The 19,145-nt window shown below is 52.3% G+C and overlaps 2 protein-coding genes across 9 annotated transcripts in view; one reads left to right on the top strand and one right to left on the bottom strand.

Annotated features, from left to right (window-relative positions):
• The first annotated feature begins 299 nt into the window (after window positions 1–299).
• On the top strand, window positions 300–6,578 carry PDRG1 (p53 and DNA damage regulated 1). The gene is made up of 5 exons (XM_008532549.2): window positions 300–516; window positions 2,060–2,135; window positions 2,943–3,017; window positions 4,951–5,031; window positions 5,624–6,578. The coding sequence occupies exons 1-5, from the start codon at window positions 319–321 to the stop codon at window positions 5,704–5,706; spliced, it is 513 nt and encodes a 170-aa protein (XP_008530771.2). The 5' UTR covers window positions 300–318; the 3' UTR covers window positions 5,707–6,578.
• A 1,906-nt stretch (window positions 6,579–8,484) lies between these two features.
• The window catches only part of TTLL9 (tubulin tyrosine ligase like 9), a 54,436-nt gene continuing 43,775 nt past the window's right edge, over window positions 8,485–19,145 (bottom strand). For all 8 annotated transcript variants that reach the window (XM_070589075.1, XM_070589074.1, XM_070589079.1 and 5 more), the window contains 5 exons: window positions 17,449–17,507; window positions 16,166–16,362; window positions 14,465–14,578; window positions 13,125–13,249; window positions 8,485–8,905 (listed from right to left, as the gene is read on the bottom strand). In XM_070589075.1, coding sequence (XP_070445176.1) covers window positions 8,829–8,905; window positions 13,125–13,249; window positions 14,465–14,578; window positions 16,166–16,362; window positions 17,449–17,507 — 572 coding nt within the window. In that variant the 3' untranslated portion in view covers window positions 8,485–8,828. The remainder of the gene's footprint in view (window positions 8,906–13,124; window positions 13,250–14,464; window positions 14,579–16,165; window positions 16,363–17,448; window positions 17,508–19,145) is intronic.

Here is a 19,145-nt window from a genome sequence, read left to right as displayed (position 1 = left end):
CTCTGGCTGCCTGCCATAGTGTATAATTATTTGTTTTGTCCTTAATTGTCGGGTTTTGCCACTAGGATGAAGTTGCATGAGGACAGGGACTTTGTTTTGCTCACTGTTCCATTCTCAGCACCTTAAAAATGCCTGGCACTTGGCAGGTGCTCAAGAAACAGACGAAGGGAGTGAGACGCAAGCGGCAGCACTTCGGACCGAGCTCTCTAGGCCTGCAGGGGGCGCTCCAGCCTCGCCCCCAAGCTAGGTCCCGCCTCTTGCGTCCGGCTGACGCGCGTGCGTTGGAGCCTGCGCGCCACCGTTCTTCTTTAATTGCGCATGCGCGGCGCAAGGCCTGTCCTAGCGGCGCCTGCGCAGGCGGAGCCGAAGCGGAGAAGGAGTGGAGCTACATCTCCGTTGCCCTGGAGCGAGTCGGAGCTGGTGGGCACCATGCTGTCCCCCGAGGCGGAGCGGGTGCTGCAGTACCTGGTGGAGGTGGAGGAGCTCGCCGAGGAGGTGCTGGCGGACAAGCGGCAGGTGGGAGGCCCGTCCGCGGCGCTGCGGCCCTAGTGGGCGCTTGGGGCCTGGCGGCGAGCGCCGTAGGGACGCGCGCGGGGTCGGGTCTGGCTCCAGCCCCGCTCGCAGCGAGTTGACCCGGGTTGGTGGGCCCGCGGCCAGGACGGCAGACATAGGGCGGTTGTGAGAGACTGTGGGTCAGACGCTTGGCACAGTGCCGCGCTTCGCCCTATATTCGGCTGGGCATTCCCTCTCTCTCCATCCTTTCTCTGCCCGTTACCGTGCCTTCTGGATCCCGACCCGTTGTTCTTTTGGGCAGTTTACCCGAACACCCTTTTCAGAATGCATTTCCTGGGTCCCCTCATTGACCTGGGCTGCACCGCCCGGGGCCAGGCCCCGAGGGGAGAAGAGGAACAGAAAAGAGAGCCTGAGCGGCCTTGTGATTGCGCAGGAGTGCGGACGTTGGAGGAAGGTGGGGCCGTGATCACGGAGGGCCTTGTAGGGATTTGGGTCTGGTTCTAATTGGCGTGTTTGAAGCGAGTTCATGGTGGGGGGAAGCGGGGCGGGGGGCGATGATGTAATTGGATTTAGGTTTTAAAGGATCCCTCTGGCTGCTCTGTGGAGCACAGAATATAGGGGGGCGCCAGGGGGCTGGTGAACGGCCGTTGTCATGGTCCAGGTGAGAGAGAGATTTGGACCAGGGTGGTGGTGATGGAGACAAGTGAATGGGTCAGAAACATATTTTGGAGATGGACTTAGACTTAGATGATGATTACATACAGGGGTGAGGGCGTAGGAGGAGTCGGGAATGATCCATGACTGCTCATTTCCAGTTAGAATGACTGGATGCTTGCTCATGGATTTACTGGGAAGGATTTACTTCCCTCCAGGGGAAGACTTGGGGGGAAGCTCATTCAATTAAACGCTGCATCGAGGTGTGCCGGGTGATAGTAGCAATAGCCGTGAGAGTTTATCGAGTACTTAGTGTGTCAGTACTTAGTACTAAGGTGAAATTACACAGCTCATAGCAGGCAGCAGGATTCAAAGCTGGGTGTCGGGGCTCCGGAGCCAGCGCTCTGAGGTGGTGGACTGTACTGCCTCCTCACTCCCTTAGCAGCTCTTGTTGTGTTACCACCACGCACTGCTTAGCAACCCTGCTGCTGCAGTCTAATATTTCTGGGTTTCTCATGATCCTGGGTCAGAATCAGCTGGAGGAGCTTGTCCAGGGCGAGGTTTCCATGCCTCTGGCGATTCTGAAATGCTCGAAACCTTGAGAACTAGTGCTCCAGTGGATAACAAAAAACCATCCATGTGTCAGCAAACAGTTTCCTGGCACCTTCTCTGGCAGGAAGACACCTGCACAAAGCGTGGTCTTTAAGGACCTGGGAGCTGAATGGGGAAAGGTACACGCTAACACAGCAGTCCATTTTAGACAGGACGTTGCAAGTAATCCAGGAATGATGCCTCATTGTCTCTGTTAGGTTTTAAGAGCCCCTGGTCTGTTAGGAGGTGACAGGTCCAGGCAAGAGGTAGCTGAGTTCCCTCCTGCCTCTGTGCTTTTCAGATTGTGGACCTGGACACCAAAAGGAATCAGAACCGAGAGGGCCTGAGAGCCCTGCAGAAGGATCTCAGCCTGTCTGGTGAGTCAAGACAACGTAAATGCGTAATGGAAAATTGTGAGAAAGTGGAAGACGGAATTGGATATGGGGTAGGTGTTGGAGGAAGGGCTGGGGGCTCTTTAGATGAGGCCAAGTGACTGTGACAGAGTAAGCGCTGGGGAGGGGCACATGATAAGGCTGGAGAGATGGGCAGAGGCCAGGCCATAATGAAGGGCCTTAGGGGCCCAGGGAAGAAGTTTGAGTTTTGTTTCAAGTGCACTGGAAAGCCTAAAACCTTCCAGTTGCTTATCCAACCAGAGTAAAATCCGGAGTCCTGCAAGACCTGGTGTAACCCAGAGCCCCTTGAGCTCTCCCCCGTCATCTCCTCCACGCTCCGCCTCACTCATTCTCCGTCCACCCTGTTTCCTTGCTGTTTCTAACACTCCAAGCAAGTTGCTGATCTTTCCTCTGCCTGGCTCCCTCGGTCCCCGCATGTCTGCAGGGCTCACACCCTCACTTTCTTCGGGTCTCTGCCCAAATGTCACCTAAGTGAGAAGCTTCTCACACTAAGTTCCTCTCAGTGAGGCCTTCTCGGACCACCTGGTGCAAGTAACGAGTCCCTCCCCCACTCCAGCATCGCCCATCCCTCTCGCCCTGCGTTGTTTTTCTCTACAGTACTTAGACTTGTCAGGCTCTCACGGATGATGTCTTTGCTTGTGTATTCCCTGTTCTCCATTACGACATGACCTCTATTAGGGCAGGAACTTTGTCTCTTTCTCAGCATCTAAAACTGCCCGGCAAACTGCAGGTGCTCAAAAATATTGAAGGAATGACCATTTGCCATTTCAGAAGATGTGATGGTTTGCTTCGGGAACATGTTTATCAAGATGCCTCACCCTCAGACGAAGGAGATGATTGAGAAAGGTAAGGCCTCCTGGGCGTGGGTGAGGGACACGGCTGCCTCCCCCACCGGCCTCGGTCTGAACCCGGAACAGGCAGCTTGATGAGTGGCAGCTCTGTTGAAGGGCTCAGACTGATGAGGGTTTTAATCCCTGCTTTGCCGCTGAGTTATTTCCTCATCTCTGAAGGGGCAATGCATCTACGCAGCTCCGTTGTCGTGAAGTTGAGATAGAATGGTATGCATGCTCAGCACAATGCTTGTTTATCAGTGAGGAACAGGTTGGGCCACAAATAACAGAAGACCCAACAAATGGAAGCTTAAGGAAATAGAGTAAAAAGTTGTCCAGAGGTGAGCAGTCCAGGACTGGCACCGCTGCTTAGCAGTGTCACCTTAGCATATTCTCGTGGTGGTTGTGTCATCATTGCTGGCCTCATGTCCACGTGCCAGGCTGAAGGAAAGGCAAAGGGCTTTCTCCATATGTGACCTTGCCTTCTATTTTGGAAATAAGGCCGTCCTCCTCGGGGGCTTCTGACGTTTCATTGGCCAACACTAAGTCCTATAGCCACCCATAACTGCAGGGGAGCCTGGCAGGGTGAGCTGCTATTTTCACATCCCCTACAAGAGAGACTGGGTTGAAAATGGGGGTTTGAGAAGAACGACCATCTAGGGCCTGCCACAGCTCAGGCACTCAATATGTGTTACTCAAATCTTCCTAACCACGATCCTGGGGCTCTCTGGAGAAGCATTATGCAGGCAAAAAGGCAGGCAGGGAGAAGGGCAGGTTACGGGTATTTTTCTTCCCCACCCTTGGAAATGGAGAGGCCAAGAGGACCAGCAAGGTTGCCTCAGGCCCTGAAGACAGGGTATCTCCATCCCTGTTGAAATCAAAATTCCAACAAAGGAAACTAAGTCAGCTTGGAGGAGACGTTTCTTGTCCTGTTGAAAAACACACACTAATATTATGGTGATAAAATTGAGAGTGGTGTTGTGGACTGGAGGCCACTCAGGCTAAGCTTTCAGAGGGTCGTTCGCTAGGCTCAGTTTCTGGTCCTCAGCTCTCTTGGCCCACAGATGTGGTCTTGTCACCGTACCTGGAGGGATTCCGGGACATCATCATCGCTGATTCTCAGGGATTGGCACGGGCTAAAGAAGCTCGTGAGAGCTTGGGGTTACTCATTTGCAGTGAGACCTCGGACCTTGCCTGAACCGGCAGGCTTGGCTGGTCAGGGCTTCTCCTTCAAAGGATGAAAGTCTGTGGGGAGACAGACAGCCAGAAGGTCCGTCGTGAGCAGGTGGGGTTGTGGGTGATGCTAGTCAGTTGCACCATCAAGCTTGGACAGCCTCCACTTGGTAAGATGTGGTTTCTTCGGGTACAGTCCGTTGATGGTAAGATACCCTTTTCTGTTCCCTACGGTTGAGTAGGTTTAGGTTAAGCTTAAGCACTAAGTTTAGCATTAACTGCTTAGGTTGCATGTTAGCACAATCATGTTTTTCCAAAAACTCCTCTCCTTGACGGACTTGAGTTTGTAAAATTCCTCAGCCACCCATTGTCCAACCATCTTAGGGTGGGCTGAGTCTGGGTTCTTCATTTCGCTCTTACGTTTGAGTTTTCTGTAATTTCACTGTGGGAGGGTGACCTAAAATCCTGATGTTTCCTTCCCCATCCACTGACCACCCCAGGTTCTCTGCATAATGCATACAGGCCAGTGAGCTGAGAGGCAGGGGACTGGGGTGCTCACCCTGCCCTGGGCTCACTGAGTGGTCGTGGGCAGGTCACATCCCTTCTTCAGCCTTTGGTTCCTTCCTCAGTTGGTCTCTGAAGTTCCCTGTGGCTTCCCTGGTGCTAGAGCCCTTGTTTTCAAGGGGGCTGGGAGAGGCCAGCGTCCCCGACTCCCTTTGCGTCAGTCCGTCTATGGGATAACCTCACCCTCTGTTTGCCCTTCTCGTTTTTCCTAGATCAGGATCATCTGGATAAAGAAATAGAGAAACTCCGGAAACAACTTAAAGTGAAGGTCAACCGCCTCTTTGAGGCCCAAGGTATTGGCCTGGGGCGGGAACCGCAAACCAGGAGGGGAGAGAGCCATCGGCTCAGAGTCTGAAGGGCAGGGTTGGGAAGGCCCTCCCAGGTGGGCGGTGGCCTTGTCTGCAAGTGAGTGGCACTAAAGCTCTGGTGGTGGGGAGTGGTTGTCTCTAGCAGTCCAGAGATGGAATGGACAAGGAGGTTTGTGGGGTGTCATTCCTGTCACGAGTTCTTTTCCAGGCACAAGGACACCCTGCCGTATCTTACGTTATATTCTAGGGTATGGGGTGGGGACCAGGATAGCACCCACTGAGGGGACTCAGTAAGGCCTCGGTCAGGGAGTTGAGGTCAGAGCTGAATTTCTGGGTAAACCTAACCACTGCAGGTTGGTCCCAGGTCTGCCAGAAGTCTGGAGCTTTCAGGGCAGCAGGGTCACGACTGCAGGTTCTCGATGACTCAGGAGCAGGTGTCCATGGGCGGTGTCCGGTTTGCTGCAGAATTTGAGGCCCATCTCTGTCAAGCCTCAGGCCAAGCGTTTGGCCCGACTCCAGGGCCAGTAGGTTGGCCCGCAGGAGTCCTGACTTGCTGGTGATGGTCTTCTCCCCCTAGGCAAACCGGAGCTGAAGGGTTTTAACCTGAACCCCCTCAACCAGGACGAGCTTAAAGCTCTCAAGATCATCTTGAAAGGATGAAACTCAAGGAAGAAGACGGGGGACCTAAGTCCAGCATCCCACCTCGGCTCCTGGAGGACCGAGGACTCTCCAGCCTTGAAACCTGCAGGGATAGGATCTCCCCTAAGGGGACAGGCATCAGGAATCTGGCTGTGGCTCCCGTATGAAACCTCTTTGTCTGTAGCGCTTGGCTGCTCTGTGACGGCAGGAGGGAACTCTCAGCCTGCCCGGGTCTGCACCTGACCACTGGAGCTGAATGGACACAAGACCCATTGACAGGCCCTGGCAGCCACCAGTGGGTGGGTGGGGGCAGGCCTGTGGGGCTGTGAGAATGTCTGCAGCAGGCACTTCTCATAATGGCCCGCTGTTCAAAGGGGCCCCGGGCAGGGAAGAAGGGAGGGGAGGAGTGGGCACATCATTCCAGCGTTGCTCTCAGAAAGGCAGAGAGGCGTTTTCAAGCAGCGTGTGTAATGGAATTGGAATAAACTCCAGGGGGCTCACAGGTGGTTTCTGAACGAAGGGCAGGATCTCGGGGCTTTGTGGTTCACCATAGCCATCTGTGGGCAGACACGCTGTTTCCCCCACTCCTTCCATTGTGGCCCTTTTTTCCTGCTTGCCCCTCATAGGGGCCCAGAGTGGCTGCTCTTCAGGCAGGAAGGCCTTGCAGAGTCCTGCCCCAGGGCTGGGTGAGAGGGCTGCCTCGTACAGGCATCCTTACATCCAGGATGCCCGTCCACCACCGAAGGCAGGGCTGGGGCCAGTGCTGCTCAGAGTTCCCGTCTGCCTCAGGGGTCTCAGATCCTAATGCGAATGTGCTCTGAGGACAAAACTGTCTTTTGTGTTCGTTGAGGGCTCAATAAATGTTACCTAACTGCGTGCATAGCAGCTGCTAATGTTTACCTGATTTGGTCCTTTATTGAGGGCACACCACTCCCTTTAGGGTGCCACCTACAAAGGGACTGTGGTTCCTCGAAATGGTAGCAGGCTTAGACAGGCAGCAACAACCACAAATGCCAAAATGGAGAGAGCAGAGCCAGCCCTGATGGCCTAGCAGTTAAAGTTTGGTACACTCTACTTTGGCGGCCCAGGTTTGGTTCCTGGGTGCAGAACCACATCTCTCCTCTGTCAGTAGCCATGCTGTGGTGGCAACTGACAGCAGAAGTAGGAGGACTACACCTAGAATATACAGCTGTGTACTGAGGCTTTGGGGAGGGGAGGAAAAAAGGGAGATTGGCAACAGATGTTAGCTCATGGCGAATCTTTCCCTCGCTCACTCGGCTCCGACAGATGGTTATATAGGAACACAGGTTAGCATGGCCAGATTTCAAGAGGAGTCAGACATTTGGATTTTTAAATGGAATCTTCTGCCTTTTAAATACTGCTAATTCGGAACAATTTTAGAACTTGAATTTTAGCCAAACAAGATAGCTTACATAAGCAAAATTTGGCCCAGACCTATGATTTTGCATTATGAATTTTTTAAGTAGACATTACTGTGTATTTTGCTCATGATGGCCCTACGAAGTAGGGAAGTGGAATTGGAAACTAAATGTCCACCCCAGTAGACTAGTTAAAAGGATCCATAGCTCCAGATAGTGGAGTACTATACAGCTATAATCAAGAAGAGGGAACCTCTTTGAGCATTGATTTGGAACAAGCTCCAAGATGGGTTAAGTGAGAACGGGGCAGGACAAGTGTCTAATAGGCTGATAATTTGTGTGCAGACACTACGTGGTTCCCTCAGGACAGAAATTGCATGGTTGGGGCACAAGACTGGAAGGGAAGGACGTGTTAGATTGCATGTTTTAAAATATAAATGTAAAATAGTAGGGAGTTGTGGAACTCACTTTGATAGATTCAGTCCTGTATGACTGCCTGGCTCACAATTTCTCCATCTGTCCAAAATTATCCCTGCCTGTCTGGGACAATGAAGAAGAGCCAATCAGATTCTCTTTCCTAGAAATGTGGACCCCATGTCTGGGGCTGGCTGCGCTTGCCTCGGTCACAGACATGGAGGGAAGTCCCCACACTCTGGAGGCAGGAGACCCAGAGTGGTGTGGCTTCTGGCCTTCCCAAGCCTGGCTGGTTCAGTTCTTAGATTTGCCAGTATTTTCCTTCCAAAAACCCTCCCTTTGCCTAGGCAGATTCTGCTATTTGCAGCCAGAAGAACTGTCCTAAGCAGGGAGAATGGTAGGTCCCTCATGGAGCAGTTAGCGCACCAGCCCACTCTGTTGCAACCCCTCTTAAACTGAGAGGAGACTCAGGAATGTTGGGATGTGGAAATGGTACTGTAGTCAACTCCCCAAGCCATCTTGCCTGCCAGCCCGAGGCGTTCTAGTTTAAAAAGCTCAGCTCCCCACCTCAAACAGGAAGGCCCAGAGGGCACCTACGTCACCCAGCTGACTTAGATAAGTACATGTTTGCAGAAACCCCCGTTAAGCAGCTCTGCCTTCTTGGCCGTGACCTTATCCATCTGAGAAATGGGGATGCTCTGGCCCACTGCTTTTCAGATGGTCAGAGATCCTGAGTTCTCTTGACATGCAAGGTCAGGGTTTTGCAAGGAGGGGAAGATATACTTAGGGCTCACTCAGCCCTTCCCCAGACCCCTAATAAGTACAGTCTAATCGTGCTGCTTTGCAAGCACAGCTTAAGTCCGCCCCCTACCCCCGCCCCCAGACCGTGCTCCTGAAGACCCTTTCAGCTCTGACCTCCTGAGAGACATCAAAGGTCAAAGCCAGGAAGACTTGGCTGCAGCTGACAGCAGCCCCCACGCCAGGCCTGGTGCCCAGTGACTCCGAGTAAGGCCTGTGCTCGTTTATTAGATGTGCTCTCTCTGGGGTAGCAGAACTTGATGCCTTTGGCCTCTTTGGGCCTGATTGCCAAGTCTGTGAAGGTTAGAGCCCATGCAGTCCCGGGGATTGGCTGTCTCCCGGTGCAGAGATGCCCGCCGGTGGCAGGTGGGGGGGTGTGCATCCAGGGGGCCTGGAACGATTGGCAAGCAGCCTGCCGCTGAGCCAGCAAAGCTGCTGCCAGGCCGAGGGAGGAAGGCGAATGCTCTGAGGTGCTGCCATGCTGGAAACGTGGAGCGGAGAGAGGACTGGGGTGGCACTTCCCGGGGTCGCTCTCCTCCTGGTGGCTGAGGATTAGCTGGAAGCTTTCTTCTGGCCTTGAAGGGAGCGGAACAGCTGCCTCAGCTGTTTTTTCCGATCGTTGACGCAGCCTGCAAGGCAAGTGAAGTGTTGGGACACTCTGGGATGGCCTGTCCTTGGTAGAGGGGTCAGGGGGGAGTGGAGGGGCCTGTGTCCCCACTATCTGGTGGGAAGAGGGGGGCAGCAGGAGCCACACAACCACAGACAGCCTGTGGTTTGCATCCTGGCTCCACTCCTGAATCCCGTGGCCCTCCAGCGGGTCATTTACCTGTCTGTCAGTCATCTCATCTGTGAGCCAGGACATGTGCGTTACGGGGTGAATGTAGGGGTCGTCAGAAAAGGTAATGTTCACTGGGGACTTAGCTCAAGCCAGCGACTGCTTCAGGTGCTGACGTGAATTAACTGTTGAGCCCTCACAGAGAAAACGGAGGCTCAGAGAGGTTAAATGATTTGCTCCAAATCACACACTAAGGAGCGGAACTGAGATTTGAACCCAGGCTATCTAGGTCCAGAGGCCAAGCTCCTAACCTCTACCCCACACTGCCTTTCCTCCTGGCTTTGCTCAGGGAAATGCATTCAAAGCCAGCACAGTGCCTGGTACTGCATAGGTGAGATGTTAGCTTTCTTCCCTTACCCACCCCCTGCACCAGGCGCCATCAATTAAGAGAGGACTCTTCCCCACAATTGGCCCTACTTGATGGAAGTGTGTCCCAGGCAGTCCCCGCTGAGACCTCTCCTCCCAGCACGTTCACGGTGTCACCCACTTCCTGTCAGCTCTCAGATCTGATTCTCGAGGCAACTCCATGGGCATTGCCTCTTGTGCCAGGGACATTGATGACACAATGGTCGAATGACTGAATCTCCATGGCCACAACTCCTGACCTGGAGGTGTCTGCCATCTTTCTCAGCACCCCAAAGCCCTGTCCTTGCCTCTGCTGCACGCACCGCTCATCACGGTTTCACTGAGCTGAGAGCCCACCATATTCATCCCCAGGGTTTTTCCAAGTGAGTTTCATGGGATGCTAGCTTTAACTGTAATTGGCTCCTTCATCACTCCCAAATCTTCACAGCCAATGCAAACCTCTTCTCGGAGTTCTAGGCTCATCCGAGTTATCTGTTGATCTTTTTCACCAGGAGATCCCTCAGCACATTCCTAATTCATTTCATCAATACTCTTCCTGCCCCAACCAGCTCCTGTTGTATTCACCATCCACCCAGACACTTGACTGGAGACTTGGGGATCATTCTAGAAACTTATAAAGCAGTGGCTCTCAACCTAGTCTACGTTTTAGAGTCATCTGCAAGCTTTTAAAAATACTGACATCCAGACCAACTGTATCTTTTTTTTTTTTTTGAGGAAGATTAGCCCGGAGCTAACTACTGCCAATCCTCCTCTTTTTCTGAGGAAATCTGGCCCTGAGCTAACATCCACACCCATCTTCCTCTACTTTGCACGTGGATGCCTACCACAGCATGGCTTTTGCCAAGCGTTGCCATGTCCGCACCCGGGATCCGAACCAGCGAGCCCTGGGCCGCCGAGAAGCGGAACATGTGAACTTAACCGCTGCGCCACCGGGCCCGCCCCCGACCTGTGTCTTTCTCTTCCCCAGGCATCAGTATTTTCTAAAGCTCCCGTGTGATTCCAACATGCAGCCAAGCTGGAGACCCACGGTTCTGCCTCTTTGCTACTCAGATTGGGTCCAGAAACCAGCAGCATTGATCTCTGAGGTGGGCTGTTAGCAAAGACGGCTGCAACAATTCCTCCCATGCCTGTATGCACACCTCTCTGCAAGGTGGCTTTGCTGCTCCTGCCATCAAGAGGTGGCGTCTGTTTCCTGGCCTCGTGCATCTGGGCTGGGCTAGCTTCGACTGATGGATTGTGGCAGAATGACACTGGGGGTCTTCTGAGCCTAGGCCGCATGCGGCTTCGCTGTGTCTTCTCTTGCCTTCTTGGAACCCTGAGTCAACCATGGGAAGGAGCCAGGGCTGGACTGCTGGAGGACAAGTGGCCACCTGGGAAGAGAGGCCCAGCCGGCAGCCGGTGTCAACCACACGTGTGAGAGAGGCTGTCCTAGGCTATCATGTCACGGTAATCTGCCAGGGGCCTGCAGCCCAATGAGCAACACCTGAAGAATCATGAGCGAATGAGAGAGTTGTTTTAAGTCGCTAGGTTGGGGAGGGTTTGCCACAGAGCAGTAGTTAACCCGCAGAGCATCCCGTGGGAGCTGGTTAGCACTGCAGAGTCTCAGACCCCATCCCAGACCTGCTGAATCACAGTCTGCGTTTTAACAAGATTTCCAGGCGATTGTATGCACAGCTTGAAAGCTATATAGTCATCCTCCAACAACGCCACATGGCAGACGCTAGGGATCTGCTGTGGAAAAGCCATTCACAGACCCCCTCTCCTTTGCCTTCCTCAAGGCAAACTGCTTGACATCATAGGCTTCCTTGCGGCTGGGGTGACCACATGACCCAGTTGTGGCCAATAAGATGTGAGCAGAGGTCCCTGGGAGGGCTTCCCTTTTGGAACAAAGAGTCAAAGCTTGAAGGAAAGGCCTTGGCCCTTGGGCCTTCCTGCTTCTTCCTGCCTGGGGCGAGGACACAGTGTCTGGAGTTGGAGCAGCCATCTTGCAACCATGAGGCAATAAGCATGAGCACCAAGACAACCTGCTGAGTGTAGCAAAGCAGAAAGAGGAAAGAGGAAAGAGCTGGTCCTTCAGGGCATTGTGCAGCCATGTGTCAGTCCTGTGCAGCCCACCCCAAGACCCCCTGTGGCTCAGGACAAGTCAGTCCCTGTCTGGGTAACTATTTGTTGTCCTTTTAGTTGCTTGCCGCCAAATCCAATCCTAAATCATCCTAAACCCTAACAATGATTTAGAACTTCTTTTCATCAGGAAAAGGAAAAAAGGTGCCACAAACAAAATTTAAACAGCAAGTGACAAACTCAGGAAAATAGTTACAATGTCTGACACAGGGGTAATATCCTTAACACATTAGTATCCAAGGCCTTTATAAATTTAGAAAACTGTAAGGAACCCATTGAAAAATAGATAAAGAGTCTGGACAGCTTACAGAAGAAGAAACGCAAATTAAAAACTCTGAAACCTCACCAGTAATCAATGGAATGCACAGAAAACAAGTCAGTACTTTTTACCTGTCGAGTTGGCAATTTTTTTAAAAAAATTAATTCACAATTGGCAAATTCATATAATCTTTCTAGAAAACAATTTGGCTGTAACAAGTCTGTCCCTTTGACCCAGTAATTCGACTTCTAGGACCTGTCCTAAAGAAATAGCCAGAATTCCAGCTGAGCTTTATCTAGGAGGATGTTCGTCACGGCATTATTTATAAAAGTAGAAAAGTGGAATTGTGCCAAATGCCCGATTATAAGAAATCGGCTTAGTAAATTTTGGCACATCCACAAGCTGGAACATCTTACAGCCATATGGTAATTTTGTTGTTCACTGCGCTAAGGGGCAGGGGAGTCTAGCAGTCAAGCTTTCCGTTTGAAGTCAGATTGGAGCTGAGGTTATAAGGGGAGCGCGCCATTTATAACCGAGCCCTCCAGCAAGGTACTTCAACATGTGCAGGCCGTTTCCTCGTCTGCATGCTGGTAGGAGAGCAGCCTAAAGAGGAAATGAGACCGTGTACTCAGTTTGGACCTGGCCAAAAAGTGTTTCCAAAACAGAGGCTTTTATTAATATTGTTGAATGACATGAAAAACGCGATGTGGAAAAGCGGGACTCTAAACCCCAGCCCCATGCCAATTTTCTAGAAGAAAAAGTAGGAATGTATGCATTTTTGAAAAACTGGAAGCAAATACGCCAGATTGTTAAAGATGGTTGCGTCTGGATGGTTTTTTATTTCCTGCTTTAGTTTTCAAATATTCTGTAATGAGTGTGAACAATTTTGATAATCAGGGAAATTTTTCACTTTTTAAAAACCAAGTTTAAAGTCAAGCCCTGAAGGCTTTAATTTCTCTTAACAGCATATCGCGTGTTTTTTTGTTTGTTTTCCACCTAAGCCTTTGAAATCCACCTCCTGGCAGATTAATAGTACCCCTCACTATGTGCCAGGCAGTGTTCTAGGCAAATATTGAGGATAGAAACTATTTAATCTCTGTTTTACAGATGAGGAACAGAGAGGTTAAGTCCCTTGCCCAAGGTCACACAGCTGGTAAATTTTAGATCAAATTAAAACAGTCTAACCATTGTGCCAAGCTGCCTTCTAGACTTCCTGGCACCTCCCATGACACATCCCCAGTGCCCACTCCCCACCTGGCCCACATACCAAGGTGCGTGTTGGTCACAAAGTTCCCCATCCCCGACAGGTCAGGAGGCCCCTCCTCTCTGCTGACAGGGCCGTCATTCCACATGAGGTCAAACCCTCCGACTCGCTTCTCCCTCCCTGTGAGCCTGGACGGCAGGAGAAACGAACGGTTAACGAGGGTGCACCTGGTGGGGCCCTAAGACCCGAGCCAGGTCCCTGCTCCACCCCCGCACCCAGTGGTGCCCACCCTGTCAGAATTCCTTCTTCTGTCCATCCAGTCATTCCCCTTTCCCAGGTGCCCACACAGGCCTCAGAAGGGTTGTCCCCTGTTTTGTCCCCAGGTACCCACACATGCACCTAGTTGTGCTTTCTGGTTTAAAGTCTGCTGTTGTCCTCCCCAGACCATAAACTCCATGAAGGCAGGGACTAGATGTGACATGTTCTGCACTGTGTCCCCGGTGTGTGGCACAGGCCTAGCACACAGTAGGGGATCAAATGTTTGTTGAATGAATAAATGATGGTGGATATAGTAGCCATCTGAGGTTTCTGCCTCCTGCAGCATTTCACCTTCTTTCAGCCTAAGTGTACCTTGGTTTTTCCTTCAAGAACCACTTCTCCCTCTCTCACCCACATGGCTCAGGTGGGGTTGACCTCACCCCTGGGAGGTGGGCACAAAACCTCAGCCTGGTTGATCAAGTCATAAGGATTGTTTCAGGAATGGGCCTGTGACCCAATCCCCACCAATGACCCATGAGAGTCAGCCTTCAAACTTTTGCTGGAGTAATTGGGAAAAAGCTAATGCAGAGGAGATGAGAGAGAAGGAAAGAGGAGGAGGGAGAGAGAGAGAAGATAGACCATCTAACACCGACCGAGCACCTAGATTCAGCCATTCCTGAAGTCAGACCCTGGATTTTTCCATTACACACACATTGCTATAATAATATATAGTCTGTTATTGAACACTTTCTGCAAGCAAGGCTCTTCACATTATCTTGGTAAATTAATCTAACAATCCTGAGAGGTAGACAGGATGTTTCCCCTTTTACAGATGAGGAAACAGCTCTAGAGAGGTGGAGTGACCGGTCCAGGGTCCTACAGTCAGGAAGTACAGAGGAAATCCTGCTGGACCAGATCTCAGAAAGCTGTAGTTGGCCCTGCTCTGCTCTGAAAGGGCTGAGTCCTCGGACCAGGATGCAACTCTGTGTGGACATCTCAGTTTCTCCATCTATAAGATGGCAGACAGGCCAGAGCTGTCTCTGAGGGCCACTCGAGTCCCAAGGTTGTTCTGAGTCCCCTGTCTTCCTTGTCGGGAGCCCCGGTCGCCATGCACAGGCGTGCATGAGCGAGGTCGCCTCCCTCACCTGGCCTCCATGTCCACAACGTGCAGGGTGTCTTCCAGGAGGCAGGTCTTGAGCTCGTAGTCCTCCTGGCTGCTGGCTGTCAGCGATGGGGACGCATTGACCTCCAGGAGCCACCTGGGGAGGGCAGGAGGGGCATGGAGAGCCTCAGGGTCACCTGGTCCCCGGAGACCCTGGAATTTCACTGAGAGGCTGGATGGGGAGCCTGGGCCCCACCCTCAATTCAACTCGGGTCGCTCTCTCCATTTTTCCATTAAAAGAAAGGTTGCAGTGGCTAAAACTTTTTGAAAACAATTGTTGCAAACTTGAAATCCCCACAGGGGTCAGGTGGTAACTTAGGAGGCAAGCTGGAGGGTTTAGAAGGATGCTGAGGCCCTCATGCTGTTACTGCTTTTCCTTCTTCCAGTAGAGCTCTGAGAGCAAGAAAAACTTCCCTTTCCTGGTGAAAGTTTGCCTATAGGTGGGACCCGACCTGCCGGGTCAGGGTGGGGAGTAGTAGGGAGGGGTGGAGACTGCGGTGAACTGGAAAGAGCCTTCCATGGCTAAAGGGGTGGCTACGGCCAGCTCCAGGAGCGTGCTGCCCTGTGGGGGTGTGAACCCAGAATTTTGAGATCTTCCAAGTTTTCCAGAAAAGCCAAAAATCCAGATTTTCATGCAAACACAAAATCTCCCAATTTTTCTTCCAATATTTGGAGATTGTCAATGAATTTAAATTGAAAGCAAACAAACAAAATGACATTCTGACAGTCAAACTCGAAGTTTCTGGAGGCCAAAAGCAGCCCACGGGCCTCCAGCTTGCAAGCTCTTGCTACGTACAACCCTGTCATTTTACAGACGGGAACCTGGAGCACAGAGAGGGGAGGGCTCACGGGTGGGAGATGGAGCCCCCTTTCCACTCTCTGCTGCCTCCTCGCAACCTTGCTCCCCCATCACTATTCACTCTAATGCCCTGGCCACATCTTGCAGGGGACAAAGGACACTCGCTGGGGCTGGAACCCTGTTTCTCTTGAAGCCCGGCCCGACTTAGGTCTTGCTCTAGGGCCCCCACGCCTGGCTCAGACAGCTGCTCCACGCCTGGCTCAGAAAGCCGCTCCACGCCAGGCAGCGGCCCTGGGGAGGGGTTGGGTCCAGGAGCCGCAGTGCTGGCGCGGAGCAGCTCAGCCCAGGAACTTGGGCCTGGCTCTGCCCTTGACTCACGGCATAACCCCGAGCTCCTGGAACAAGCTCACCGGGCTTTGTGTCCCGCTGTATCGCGCAAGGGCCATCCCCGTGGTCCCTGCCGGCTCAGGCGTGTTCTACTCTTCAACACAAGCTCCTCCACGGGCACTGTGGGAGGGCACCCAATTCTTGGCAGGATCGCCAAGTAACAATATTCCCTGATGTGGCATGCACATCCTCAAAGCACCAGGGCTCACAGAGGGGAAGTTTCTCATCTGATGGTAGGGGAGGGGCCCTGACTCAGCAGATGTTCAGGAAAGTTCTCTTAGTGCCAGGCATGGGGCTCAGTGCTTGATAGACAGCACTTCATTTATTCCTCATAACAATACTACAGGCACAACGACCATTTCACAGATGGGCAAACTGAGGCACAGAAAAAGGAAGTGTGCCCAACGAGGAAGCGGCAGAGCTGATCTGAAGCCTGGCGGTCCGGGTGCAGAGCGTGTGAACGACCCCCTGGCTGTCTGGCCCGAGCCCACCACTTACGGCTTGAGGTCCTGATCTATGAGGATGTCGTAGCCGTACAGCTCGAAGCAGTGCTTGTCGCTGATGATCACCTTCTGCACGCTCTGCAGGCTCCTGATGAAGATGTTGTCCATGTCACTGAAGAGCGTCTCCACCGCCTCAGGCCCGTGCTTTGACGCCAGGTACTGTCGGAAGCGCTGCAGCATCCACTTGCAGCCCTGGGCCCCGTGCACCCGGGTTGGGAGAGGGAGCCTCAGTTAACCAGAATGGGCCTGCCAGGACCCTCAAACAACCACAATCAGCATGAACCTTAGGCTCGGACAAGAGGGGCCCACCCTGAGTCCTGTGACTAGGGGAACCCCGAGTGTGTCCCTCCTCATGGGGCAGAGATCCTGCATGCCCAAGGGGATGGGCCCACCCAGAGCCTGTGCCTCTCTTTCTAGAGCACAGCCTGGGTACTCACGACCCCAGAAGTCCCTGCCCAAATGCCCTGCACAGGCCTCTTCCCTGGGCCTGCCTGCCTGCCTGAGGACGACTGCACTGGCCACGTGTGCACCCAAAGGGTGACCAACAGGTTGCTGTTTAGGGAGGTGGCACTTCCTACTTGGGCACACTTCCTTTTTCTGTGCCTCAGTTTGCCCGTCTATAAAATGACCCTTGTGCCTATAGGGTTGTTAGGAGGAATAAATGAGGTACTATCTATAGAGCACTGAGCCCCATGCCCGTGTGGGATGGAGCCTGCGGGAGGGGAAAGAAGGGAGCAGGTGTGAGCCGGGTGCCAGCTCTCCCTGTGCCCCTCTGTCCTGGCTCTTAACTCTGAGAAGTCTCAGAGTTCTTCCTTTGATCCTGGCCTTGCAGGTTATTAGATAGAAATGAAAGCTATATAGACAGAGATAGATGACAGACATAATGATAGATAGATAGATGATAGACAGATGATGATGATAGATAGATGATAGACAGATGATGATGATTGATAGATGATAGATGATGATGATAGATAGATAGATGATAGAAAGCGGATAGACAAGCACATCTGTCAAGGTAAGAGGAGAGAACACATTTTGTTCAAGGGTGTGTTGGTTTGATTTGTAACTTTTAAATTTTGAGACACGTGATGCCTGGGCCTCCACTCATCCTCTTGCCCTAGGCCGTGCACACGGGAATGGTGAGTCTGACTTTGCTGGTGAACTATGAGCCTAAGACGGGCCCATTCTGGGGCCCTCAGTGCTCCCCACCCCAGCCCCCCGCCCCCCCACCTGGCCCCAGAGGCGGCACGGGGGGCAGAGGCGCGGCTTCCTCACCTTCTTTGGGTGGTAGTCGGGAGACGTCTTTTGCACGGCCACATTGGTGAGGTGAACATCTGGCAGAGATGGTGGTCAAGGGCAAGTGTGGACAAGAGCGAGCCCTGCTCCAGGGAGCCCTCAGGGACTTAACTGAGGGACTTAACTTGCGTGGGAATTGATGGGGAAAGGCACAAAAGAGCCCAGAGGTCACGTGCGTGGGCTTTGGGGTCAGGTGCGCCTGGATTTGAATCTTGCCCGCATCTATCTTTACTGGCTGTGGGCCCCTGAGCAAGTCACTTAACCTCTCTGAGCCTGTTTCCTCACCTATTAAATGGAGGTGCACAGTAAAATACTGACCTCGTGGTTATTTGAAAGATCAGATCAGACACTGTGAAGAAGCACCTCTGATAGTGCCCGGCATCGCTGATATTATTATATTACGATTTTTCAACTCCAGAAGAGGGAACCCTTCCTAACAAGTAGAGAGACCAGATACAGAAGAGCCATCTCAGGACATTCGGAGCTCTCTGCCACCAGAGGGGTTCAGGCGGGGTGGCCACTTTGTAAGAATACTGGACAAGTGATCCAGCATTGGGGTGGGGACAAGATGGCCTTTGAAGTCCCAATCCTGAGAGTCTGCCTTTCCATAATATCATCATCGTCACCAGCAGTAACATCGGCAACACTGCAGCTTACAGAGCACGTTCACACACGTCATCGCATTTGTTCCCCAAACTTTCCCGTCTCACGGATGAGAACTTGGAGGCTCAGAGAGGTTGAGCGACAGCCACTCTGACTGCCCCTTCCTCCGCATCCTCCCCCACAAGCTAGGTAGGATGGATCCCCCACATCTCGTGAAATGCCCGTAAGACGTAACTTTCCCCGGGACTTATTGGGCCAGTTCACAGATGGGGAAGTAGTTGCTCTCGGTCACTGACCCAGGTCCAATTCCCCTACAACGCATGCTTCTCCGTGTCTGTGGTCTATGGGACAGGGCAGGGGCTTCAGCCTCTCGAGAGGAGGTGGCATCCTCTTTCGCATTGTTTCCCTAGAATGTCTTCTTTAGAGCCTATCAAAGACTTTTCACTTTTGCCTGAGAGTTTTTCTGCCTTAATTTCAAAAGAATAAGCACGTGACAAAGCATTAGATAGGAAGAGGGCCCTAAGGTTTAGGGTCCATCGATTTTCAAAAGGGTGTCAAGGCAGTTCAGTGGGAGAAGAGCAGCCTTTCAACAAATGGGGCGGGGACGGCCGGGACCCACGGGCAGAAGGGGGAAGTCGGGCCCTCCCTCTTACCACAGACGAAAGTCAACTCACAGGAACCACGGATCTAAACATAAGAGCTAAAACTATAAAGCTCTTAGGATAAAATCTGGGAATAAGTGGTTGTGACGTTGGGTCAGGCAGAGCTTCTTAGATGCGACACCAAAAGCACAAGTGGCAACAGAAAAAATAAATAAACTGGACTTCATCAAAATTAAAAACTTTTGTGATTCAAAGCACATTATTGAGAAAGGGAAAACAGGGCGAAGAGGAGCTTTAGGGCAGTGGAAACACTGTGTATGGTACAATAATGACGCATACATTTGTCCAAACCCATGGAGTGTACGACCCTAATGTAAACTACGGACCCTGGGTGATAATGGTGTGTCAATGTAGGTCCATCAGTTGTAAGAAATGTCCAACTCTGGTGACTGATGTTGCTAATGGGGGAGG

Source organism: Equus przewalskii, chromosome 21, assembly GCF_037783145.1.
Source record: "Equus przewalskii isolate Varuska chromosome 21, EquPr2, whole genome shotgun sequence".
NCBI lineage: Eukaryota > Metazoa > Chordata > Mammalia > Perissodactyla > Equidae > Equus > Equus przewalskii.
The sequence above is the reverse complement of the archived record's forward strand: the minus strand, read 5'-3'. Positions and strand labels throughout refer to the sequence as shown.